A 12,193-nucleotide genomic window follows, 5' to 3' on the forward strand; every position below is an offset into this window, starting at 1 on the left:
ATAGTTGTTTTAATCTATGTTGACTTGCATTGGTCTATGTGTATGTTGACTAAATTGGTCTTAGTGTGGGTAGTCTTCTATTCTTCTAGGGAATATAATTGTCATTTTATTGAAGTCTTGACTAGCTCCTTCTTTACTAATATATAAAGGGGTGCTTGTCTTTCAATGTGGAGAAGAACATTGAAGACTAATATTATTATTGTGAGTTCATTTGAACCTTTGTAAACTTTACTTTGAGATTTATCTTGCAACCCTAACTAGTCCATAGCTTAAGGTAGTAAGATAATTTTCTTTCTTGTGATATCTTTGGTTTCTTTTGATATTCTTCGAAGTCAAGATCCGAATCTAGTTCTTGATTAGTTTATCTCTAGTGAAGGCTCATAACCAACTTGTTGTCATTAGGATCTTGTCAAAATTTAGATTAGCATAATCTAGGGGTTCTTGGATCTTTCCTTCAATTTCCACATATCTAGTTTATTTTTCTTGCTTTTCTCAATTTAATTGCATTTTGTTACTGCTTACGCATTTCTTCAACTTATTTTCTTTAAGTTCTTGGATCTCCCAACCTTTGTTTTATCAAGAGATATCAGAGCGGTTGTATCAACATTCTGTTCTTGATAAAATTTGGGGTTTTCTTGAACAAAGGAGAAAAAAAGTAAAAGCAAAACAAAAATAAAAGTTATTATAGCAGTGAATAGTACACTATCAAAAAAAGTAAAAAAAAAAACGCAAAATCTTTCAAAAAAAGGGAGAAACATATTGCTCTTCAAGAAATCAGATTTTGTTTGTGTTTGTTTCCAAAGTCAAGAAAGGAAATAAGAAGAGGGGATCCTAGATCTTTAAGGATAAGAAAAAAAAATCAATTTTCTTACTCCTTAGATCTCGTTCTAATAATCCTTTCCTTTGTTCGGGTTTTGTTTCGACTAAATCCTACTCTTTCTAGGATTGGTTCTTCACTTTCTTTGAAGAGATAGGAGGGGACAACGAGGTAGAGTAGAAGATGATAATATTGGTAGCATAAAAATGAAGATGTCATCTTTCAAGGGAATAAGAGACCCAGACTTGTACCTTGATTGGGAGCGGAAAGTTGAGGCCATCTTTGACTGTCACAACTACTCTGAAGGTAAGAAGGTTAAGCTTATCGTTGTTGAATTTTCTTATTATGCTTCTATTTGATGAAAAAAGCTTACAAGGGACAGACAACAAGATGAAGAACCACCCATTTCTACTTGGACCGAGATGAAGAGAGTCATGAGGAAGAGGTTTGTTCCGTCCCACTTTCAAACAGACCTACAATTGCGCCTTCAGACCTTGAAGCAAGGAACCATGACTGTTGATGAATACGTTAAAGCCATGGATATGGCTATGATCCAAGCTAATTGTATGAAAGAAGAAGAGTCCACTATGGCTAGAAAGATTAATGGTTTAAATAAAGAAATAGTTGATGTAGTAGAGATACAACAATATATAATTATAGATGAGTTTGTAGATTTGGCTATAAAAATAGAAAAGCAAAATAAAAGGAGAAGGCAAGCTAGATCATGGAGAAGTTGGCCAAACACCAATTCCAAGAAGCCATGGCCAAAACAAGAAGTGATTTCTAGACCTCAAGAAGACAAGGGGAAAGGTAAAGTTGATGAGAAAGAGGGAGGTAAAGCTTTCAATTCTAGATCCTATAAACCTTCTAGTTCAATTCAATGTCACAAATGTCATGGAAGAGGCCATATGATGCATGAATGTCCAAATAGAAGAAATATTCTTTTGAGAGAATATGGAGGATATGAAAGTGAAAAAAGTGAGGAAGAAGAGGGAAGAGTAAGTGAAGATGATGTAGAACTTCCTAATGATGGTTTGGTTAGGGTAGTTAGGAGGACTATAGATGGAGAATATGAGGGAGAAAAAAGTGAGGAAGAGGAAGAAGAGGAAGGTGTGAGTGAAGATGATTTAGAGTTGCCTTTTAATGATGGGTTGGTTGGGGTAGTTAGGAGGATTATGACTAGAAATTTAGGAATCAATAGTGAAGAACAAAGGGAGAATATATTTCATACTGGGTGTGGAATAAAGGGGAAAACTTGTTCTATAAATATTGATAGTAGTAGTTGTGCTAATGTGGTTAGTTCACACTTGGTGAACATGTTAGAGCTTGCATGCATGAAACACCCTAAGCCCTATAGACTCCAATGGTTGAATGATAGTGGTGAACTGAAAGTCAACAAACAATGCATGATTTCCTTTACTTTTGGTAGGTATGTGGATGTTGTTCTTTGTGATGTTGTTCCTATGCAAGGTTGTCACATCTAGTTAGGTCGTCCGTGGCAATATGATAGGAATGTTTTTCATAATGGAAGAAAGAATAGATATTCTTTTGAGCTTAATGGCAAGAAGTATACTCTTGCACCTTTATGTCCTTCTCAAGTGTTTGAAGATCAAAAAAGATTGAGGGAAATAATGGGAAAATCAAGGGGAGGAAAAAAAGTGAGCTTGAGGGAAAAGAATAGAAAGAAGGCCAAGAGCTAGAAAAAAAAAAGAGATGTCCAAGAGAGAGAGAGAGGGCAACAACTTGAGCAAAGTGGTAAAAGAGGGTTTGAGTGATAAAAAAGAAAGTTTTGGTGAGATGAGTTTGTACATAAAAGCCAAAGAGTGTTTGAATGCAAAAAAGTGGGGCTGCCCATTATACTACTTACTTACAAAGAAGTTTTGATTAATTCTGAGTTACTAACTTCTTCTTTGCCAAGTAGTGTTTCTTCTCTTTTGAAGGATTTTGATGTTGTCTTCCCTGAGGATATTCCTAAAGGTCCACCACCTTTGCGTGGCATTGAACACCTAATTGACTTTGTGCCTGGAGCACAAATTCCAAATAGGCCTGCTTATAGGAGTAATCCAGAAGAGACAAAGGAGCTTCAAAGGCAAGTTGAGGAGTTGCTTGAGAAAGGTTTTGTGAGAGAGAGCATGAGTCCTTGCTCTGTTCCTGTCCTACTGGTACCCAAAAGGATGGAATTTGGAGGATGTGTGTGGATTGTAGAGCAATCATTAAGATAACGGTAAAGTATTATCATCCTATCCCTCGTCTTGATGACATACTGGATCAATTGCATGGATCCAAAATCTTTTCTAAAATTGATCTAAAAAGTGGTTAGTGATCATATTTGAATGAATCCTGGAGATGAATAGAAAACTACTTTTAAGACCAAATATGGGCTTTATGAGTGGTTAGTTATGCCTTTTGGCTTGAATAATGCACCCAGAACTTTCATGAGATTGATGAATCATGTTTTTAAGGATTTTCATGGAAATTTGTGGTGGTTTATTTTGATGATATCTTGATTTATTCTAAAAATGTAGATGAGCATGTGGAACACTTAAAACAAGTTTTTGAAGTTCTTAGAAAGCAACATTTGTTTGCTAATCTTAAGAAGTGCACTTTTTGTGTGGATCGTGTGGTATTCTTGGGTTTTGTAGTTAGTTCTAAGGGAGTTGAAGTCGATGAAGAGAAAATCAAAGCAATCAAAGAATGGCCTAAACCTAACAGTGTAACTATAGTTAGGAGTGTTTTTAGACTTGCTAGTTTTTATAGGAGATTCGTTAGAGATTTTAGCACCATTGCTGCTCCTTTAACTGAAGTTATTAAAAAGGATAAGGGTTTTTCATGGGAAAAAGAACAAGATGATGCTTTTAACTTGTTGAAAGAAAAATTTTGTTTTGCTTCTCTTTTGCAATTACCTGATTTTTCTAAGTCTTTTGAGGTTAAATGTGGTACCTCTGGAAAGGGAATTAGTGCTGTTTTGATGCAAGGCTCGAAGCCCATTGCATACTTTAGTAAAAAGTTGAGTGGAGATACATTGAACTACTTAACTTATGACAAAGAGCTATATACTTTGGTAAGGGCTTTAGCTACATAACAACATTATTTATGGCCAAGAGAGTTTGTGGTTAAGACTGATCATGAATCCTTGAGATATTTGAAGAGCCAAGGTAAGCTTAATCGTCGCCATGCAAAATGGGTTGAATTCATTGAAACTTTCCCATATGTGATTGCTTACAAGCAAGGAAAAGAGAATGTGGTTGCTGATACACTTTCAAGAAGGTATGTCTTGGTTTCTTCTCTTACTTCTAAATTGATGGGTTTTGATCAAATCAAGGGACTTTATTCTAATGATTCTAATTTTGGCAAGGCTTTTGCAGAATGTAAGTTGGGTCCTTATGAAAGGTTCAATCTTCAAGATGGGTTCCTTTTTAAGGAAAATAAATTTTGTATTCCTAATTGCTCTTTGCGTGAATTGTTTGTTAGAGAAGCACATTGTGGTGGACTTATGGGACAGTTTGGAGTGCCCAAAACTTTGGATATACTTGCTGAATATTGTTTTTGGCCTGGCATGCAAGAGGATGTTGAAAGTGTACTCTCAATGTCTTGAATGTAAATAAGCCAAATCAAAAGTGTTACCACATTGTCTTCATACTCCTTTTCCTGACCCTACTTCTCTTTGGATTGATATTTCTATGGATTTTGTGTTAGGACATCCTAGAACTAAGTATGGTAAGGATAGTATATTTGTGGTGTTAGATAGAATTTCAAAAATGGCTCGTTTTATTCCATGCTTGAAGACTAATGATGCATTACATGTGGCTGATTTATTTTTGAAGAAAGTAGTTAAATTACATGGCATATCTAAAACTATCGTTAGTGATAGGGATGCTAAATTTTTAAGCCACTTTTGGAGAGTTTTTTGGGTAAAGTTGGGAACTAAATTACTATTTTCTACATCTTGTCACCCACAAACTGATGGGGAAATGGAAGTAATTAATATGACCTTAGGGAATATGTTGAGAGCTGTTTTAAAAGGAAAATTAACTTCTTTGGAAGAACATTTGCCCATGGTAGAGTTTGCTATAATAGAACTATCCACTCTTCTACTGGTAAGTCTCCTTTTGAAGTTGTTTATGGATTTAATCCCCTCACTCCCTTTAATTTGTTGCCTATGCCTAATAATGACATTGTTAATCTTGATGGTAGGAATAAGGCTAAAATGATAAAGAAGATTCATGAACAAACAAGGATTGCAATTGAACGGTAGAATGAACGAACTGCCTTAAGAAGAAATGGGGGGCGAAAATCTGTTATTTCTAAGCATGGAGATTTAGTTTGGGTGCATTTTAGGAAGGAAAGATTTCTGTAACGACTCGGCCGGTTATTTTGAGAGTGGTAGCCCCGTTCCCCCATTTACTGCTCATTTTGTACTTTATAGTTGTTATGTGACTTGCCGGAGTAGTCGGTTCATGTCCGGTGAGATTTCAGGATGAAATGAGACACTTAGTCTCAAGGTTGAAAGCTTAAGTTGAAATAATTGACCGGATGTTCATCTTTTAGTAAACGACTCCGGAATGGAGTTTTGATGGTTTTGTTAGCTCCGCTAGGTGATTTTGGACTTAGGAGCGTGTCCGGATTGTGATTTGAAGGTCCGTAGTGGAATTAGGCTTGAAATGGCAAAAGTTAGAATTTTTGGAAAGTTCGATCGGGAGTGGACTTTTTGATATCAGGGTTGGATTCTGATTTCGGAAGTTGAAGTAGGTCTGTGGTGTCATTTGTGACTTGTGTGCAAAATTTGAGGTCGATCGGATATGATTCGATAGGTTTTGGCATCAGTTGTAGAAATTTGGAAGTTCAAAGTTCATTAGGCTTGAATCTATGTGCGATTCGTGTTTTAGATGTTGTTCGAGGTGATTTGAAGGCTCGACTAAGTTCGTATCGTGTTTTGGGACTTGATGGTATGTTTGGTTGAGGTCCGGGGGGCTCGCGTGATTTCGGATAGTTATCGGATCGATTTGAACTTTGAGGTAATGCTGAAGCTCACCAGCTTCTGGTGTAATTGCACCTGCGGAGTGGGGATCACATGTGCGTTATCGCAGAAGCGAGAAAGGAGCTGCAGAAGTGGCCAGGGAGGAAGTGAGTAGAGGTCGTAGGTGCGAGGTTATTTCTGCACCTGCGTGGTCGCAGATGCGGCATTAAGGGCGCAGAAGCGGAGGGCTCGCAGGTGCGACGGAGAGTTTTGCACCCGCGATTGTGCGGATGTGAGGCGAGGACCGCAGAAGCAGAGGCCCAGCTCTAGTGGTTCAACACAGAACAAGAATTTTGGTCACTTCTATGACACCGCAGATGCGGTTAAGTGTCCGTAGAAGCGGAAAGGCTGGGCAGAAAGTTAAATATAAGGGTTCACGATTTTGGCTTCATTTCAAATATTTCAAGCACGGTTTAGGCGATTTTTGAGAAGGTTTTCTAGGGGATTCTTGAGGTAAGTCCCTTGTACTCATTTTTGATCAATAATATTGCTTCCCATTGATTTTCCGACCTAGTTGGTGTGTATTTAAGGTGTAAATAGGGAGTTTGAGGCTAGGGATTTGGAGAGTTTGATTTGGAGAGTTTGATTTGGAGATTTGGGTGATGATTTGGTGTTGGTTTTTGATAAGTTTGGTATGGTTAGAATCGTGATTGAATGGGCTTTATATAAGGGTTCACGATTTTGGCTTCATTTCAAATATTTCAAGCACGGTTTAGGCGATTTTTGAGAAGGTTTTCTAGGGGATTCTTGAGGTAAGTCCCTTGTACTCATTTTTGATCAATAATATTGCTTCCCATTGATTTTCCGACCTAGTTGGTGTGTATTTAAGGTGTAAATAGGGAGTTTGAGGCTAGGGATTTGGAGAGTTTGATTTGGAGAGTTTGATTTGGAGATTTGGGTGATGATTTGGTGTTGGTTTTTGATAAGTTTGGTATGGTTAGAATCGTGATTGAATGGGCTTTCGGGTTTTGTGACTTTTGTTGAATTTTGAGACGTGCTCCGGGGGCCGGCTTTTGAGCCAATTTTTATTTTGATTAATAGCTTAGCATTTTCTTATGGAGTTGATTCCTTTAGCCCGTATTGATTATATCGCATTGTTTATGGCTAGATTCGAGGCATTCAGAGGCCGTTTTGTGAGGCAAGGGCGTGTTGGAGTAGAGATTTGCTCGGATTGAGTAAGAATAGTTCTAAATTTGGTTATGAGGGTACGAAACCCCATATTACGTGTCATGCATTTGGTTTTGAGGTGACGCACATGGTAGGTGATGGGCGTGTGGGCGTGTAACGTAGGAATTGTGACTTGGTCGAATTATGTGGAACCGTGTAGTTGTTTAATTTGTTTTTATCTGTACATTCTCCATGTAGTAGAGAAATTGAATCACAAATCATGTTAGAAATCATGTTTAGACTATGTGTTGGAACTGTAGGGACCCACAGAGGTCGTGTACATGTTGAATTATCTGCTAAATTGTTGTTTTGTACTCAGTCACAATTTTACCTGTTAATTATATCTTAGTCTCTATTGTTCCTTGATGATACATTATATCATTTATATTGGGGCTGACTTTCATGACTACTGAGAGCCTGAGAGACTGAAGAGATTTATGACTGAGAGAGGCCGAGAACCTGATGGTGAGATAGTAATACTATAGCACATGAGTTGTCCGTGCGAATCAAGATATTATACTGTAGCAAGTGAGTAGTCCATGCGGATCCAGATATTATACTATAACACGTGAGTTGTCCGTGTGGATTATAGCGCTTGGGCTGAAGGAGCCTCTCCGGAGTCTGCACACACCCCCGGTGAGCGCAGGTACCTACTGAGTGTGAGTGCCGAGTGTCGAGTGCTGAGTGAATAGGAAGGCTGAGTGACTGTGACCCTGAGAGGATGCATTTGATTTGATTATTGTTGCACTTAGCTACCATGTATCACTGTTGTCACGCCCCGAACCTTGGGGGTGAGACCGGCACCTGGTGCCTCACCTATCCTTGCATACAAACTTGCGACTAAGGGACTATGAACATATAATGTCATACTTTGGCCATGGGCCATATTGCAAGACAATTGCGAATGCTGACTAAAAATCAATATAATGCTGGGCCGACAAGGCCGTCATAACTACTACAGCTGGCTAACCAACAAAATATACATAAAAAGCCTACAAGCCCAACATACTGCACTAACTGATAGGATATGTCTACAAGCCTCTACTGATGGATATATTGTGATCGGAACAGGGCCTTGACCTACTCATATCATATATACATATATGCACAAGATGTACATAAAGCTCTAGACCCGGCAACTCCGAAGGGCATGTCTGTCTGAACCTGCACGTATGAAATGCAGCGCCCCCAGAAAAGGGATGTCAGTACGAAATAATGTACCGAGTATGTAAGAAAATATACTGAAAGCTTAAATATGATATGATAATATAATAACTGAAAGTAACTGGGAGTCAAAGATAATCTGAATATATGCTCACCTGCTGATACTGACTCAACTCTCTCAATATAGTAAGTAAAATAGTTGGCAGGCTTTATAAAGCTCGGTATATAACTACTCTGCCATAGTAGGCTCGCTCATAGGCACTCGGCCATACAAAGTCTATATATCTCGGCCATTCTGGGCTCACTCATAGGCGCTCGGCCATAGTAGGCTCGGTATATAACTTACCATCTGATCAGAGGTTGCCCAATAGGGGCCTGCCCATAGATTATAGCTCGATGGTAATAAAAATACTATAATACAGTATATATATGCTCTCTGCTCTCTTGACTGGAAGAAGACAATACTCAATAAAATATGAAGTCCCGATATGGAGAATACTATAATTTATGAGACTAGGATAATGTATATAAATTCGGGAGTATGAACTTCTTTTTATGCCTCGTTATCAAACACATGTAATTACTGGATCATGCCAAAATGAAAGAAAGGTTTAGCCTTAACATACCTGAATCGATTCTCTTGACAATTCCTTCAACACACGTAAATTGCGGCGAAACATGTAACGATGGATCGAAGTAGGGGAAAATCCGTATGATATTCTTGAGAAAGATTGCACCGTGTTCTCTTAGAATTACAAATCTCGTTGCTATTACGCAATATAACTTCATATGATATTTTGTTGAAGCAAAATCACGTTGCCAATCTATCTCACTTTGTAAATTTGATCATAATCTTGTGTATGCCTTTTTGTTGATGCTTCATCCGTATGTTTGCTGAAATTTCACAAAGTCATAAGACTCTTTCACTTTGTGAATTTAGAAAGGCTTCCATAATAGCATTTTTCCACCCAAAAATGAGATATAGATGTAAGTAGTGCCACCTCCTCCTTAGGCATGATATTGTTGGCAATTTGCTGCCAAACCTTCATGATCCCACGTGGATTATTGTCCCCCCAACAATTATCCAAATCTTTACTTAAATAATTATCCACAAAATTCAATTACAAGTTAATCTCCCACTTAAAATTCTATAATTACCTAATTTTTCACATAATTAAGAATTATCTCAAATTATTTAAAATACTACTCATTTTTAACACACCTTATACCCCTCACTATCATGGTCATGTGTTACCTTGTATGGCACTAGTCCATAAATACGGGGTATCGTAGCTTGGACCGTATTTTATCTCAAAATGTCGAACTTCGATGAAATTCACTTTCTTCGATTCGCTTACCCTCTCACCTTCACAAATTTACTTATCACTTATTTGAAATAGCGTAATACTTATAATCTTAAATTAATCTCATTCCCGAGCCTATGTCGATTAATCTCAAAATGCGGGATATAACATCTCATTTTTGAGCTTTCATCAATTTACATAAGGCATACTTTCACGTATGAAAACATGGGGTGTAATATCATTCCCCCCTTTGGAATATTCGTCCTCGAATGTTGACTAATGCATTTATCATCTTCATAATCTATGGCTCTTGTGTATACTTTAATACTCTCCTTGCCAGCTAGGCAATTGTTCTGTGAATAAATCCAAAGTCCAGGGTATTTCCACCTGTAGGTCTCTTTCTCACACCACGGCCTGTGGTCGGAATTCTTCCAATCTCGTAACTCTTACTACCTTCTATTATGCAGCATGTATGACTTTTTCCCTTGTATGTGCACCTATGCAACTCTTTCCTTCAGCTTTTAGCCAATCTCTAGGCCTCACTTTGGGAAAATATACAGAACTTGACAAGATGTCCCTCTGGGCATCTATAGGTGTACTGAAGTTCTTGATCGGTACTTTGTCGAACTTACGACTATTGCTATATCTTGTTTCATAGCCTCGGTTATCCAGTCGTGTTACTGTATTGCATCTAGGTAGGTCATACCATAACTCTTACTTTGATTTATCGTTACTGAGACCTGCTACCAAACTCCAGGTTACTCTCGTTGCTTATCCTATATAAATCTAAGTTCTTTACCGCTTCTTCATTACCGTTCATCTTAAGAATGATTTCCTAATCTCATCTCATACCTTGTAACTTTTATCCATGCATTGTTGATTCACCTCAATGTTGATCTGCAATCTACTACTGATAACTTAAAATCTCTTACGTAATACATTGTCACTAGGACTTACGTCTCATCGGGGGATATCTGAAGTGATTAGAATGATCCACCTGCGGGCGATACTATACTTCCATAACCCTATTTCACAGTATCCCAATGTGATTCATCTTGCGTGGGGATTTTAATCCTGTACAATTTATGAAATTTCCTTCTTTTTTTTGTTCTTCAATTCATTACTCAATCAAAGGCTCAAACATCATCCTTTATCTATCACAATTACAACCTTATTTTACTACCAGGGCAGCATTCTATCTCTTCTAAATGCTACTAGTCTTAGACTACTTTGAGTTCATTCAGGCTATACTGAGCTTTCTATAACTTAGATAACCCATCAGCTCTCTTTCATTTTCATGGGCTTAATCCCGAGGGCTTATCCATTCTCGTCACCTTCTCACTTTCCCTTTCTTATCCTTACTCCTTTCTTCCTACAATGTTGTCGCTCTACCATACTTTAGCTTGCGACCCGTACATATCCATTTATACTACTCGCAGCCTTACTTCAACTTCCTTGCACCATAGATTTCCTTGTGTTATTCTGGAACATCAAGCGAGACATCACATCATCTATAACTCTTATTTTACTCTCTTAACTAGACCTTTCGATACCTAGAAACTATAGGCTGCAAGATATGCCACTGGCGATGCCGCTATCATTCCTGGATATTGAATCCCCGCGATTCTAGCCTTCTATCCAAAGTATGGACTATTCACAACCTTCTGCATTTGAGTATCTCGTATGTTGTTTACCTTTAACTTACTTACCTTAAAGTCTTACATCACATCTTCTATCTCTTTCATGACCTCCCTTCCATATAGGTATAATTTACATCCACAACTTGAACTTCTATTATAATACTTGCACCTCTTTACATGATTCGATGAGAGCTTTATACTGACTTCTTATGAGGTTGGTATTCTTCTAACTGGACCTCTGATATTAAGAGTGACTCTGCAATGTTCTCAATCACGATGTCCATAATTTTCTGGGTCCAATAATCAAACTCCTAATTTACTTAGTTGATGTATCTCCTTAGGTTCCTCTTTCCTGCGATCAACCTTTATGTAGGCCTAAACTATCTTCTGATCTGCGGTTCATGTTATTAGTTATTACTTTAGCCCTTCATGGACGCTATGGAATATCCAGGATACAATCTTGTAACAATTTAATCCTTTGTTTATGCCCTGGGTTCAATTCTCTCTTTTAACTTATATCGGGGTCTTCTACGGCTGTATGATTGTCAACATATATGCTGCATGGATAATACTTCGAACTCTTAAGTGGAGCTAACTTTGGATCATTGATCGAATAATTCCTTTTGTTCCTTCTCAGCTTTCTTTAAACGTAAGCTATTACTTCTTCTGGTCGTTTTGCCGCTTGTTGTGTGCCTACTTAGCTTATCTTAGTTCCCACGCATGCCAGAATTTTCGTGCAACTCATACGATCTCAAGTATTACTTTTGATTTTACTTCCCGTTCATTAGCCACGGTAGGTGCCACTTTCTTATGGAGTGCATACAATATTGTTTTGAGACTGTTGTTATAAGACCATTTCCTCTTTAGGTCACTGAGTTTAGGTTGAAGCCTTCTTCCTTATTTTCCTTAGCTAGTCTTTCATTGTAGTACTTAGGGAGGATCCTCTGACTCTTGTAAAGCTGTGAGTATACTCGATAGACCTTTTGATGTCCTTCCTTGCCTATACTTATCCATAGTTACTTACCTCCATGTCCTTGTGCTTGTAGGGTTGCTTCCAAACTGATATTTTGACTGTCTTCATAGT

The 12,193-nt window shown here is 37.9% G+C and overlaps 1 protein-coding gene across 1 annotated transcript; it reads left to right on the plus strand.

The window, feature by feature from the left end:
* Positions 1-1,023: 1,023 nt before the first annotated feature.
* LOC142169630 (uncharacterized) lies at positions 1,024-4,412 on the plus strand. Its single transcript, XM_075231519.1, has 9 exons — positions 1,024-1,131; positions 1,186-2,287; positions 2,417-2,475; positions 2,758-2,875; positions 3,343-3,620; positions 3,735-3,878; positions 3,966-4,084; positions 4,183-4,185; positions 4,289-4,412. Exons 1-9 carry the CDS (start codon positions 1,024-1,026, stop codon positions 4,410-4,412), a joined length of 2,055 nt encoding a protein of 684 aa, XP_075087620.1.
* The last annotated feature ends 7,781 nt before the right edge of the window (positions 4,413-12,193 follow it).

Source organism: Nicotiana tabacum, chromosome 15 (assembly GCF_000715075.1).
Source record: "Nicotiana tabacum cultivar K326 chromosome 15, ASM71507v2, whole genome shotgun sequence".
NCBI lineage: Eukaryota > Viridiplantae > Streptophyta > Magnoliopsida > Solanales > Solanaceae > Nicotiana > Nicotiana tabacum.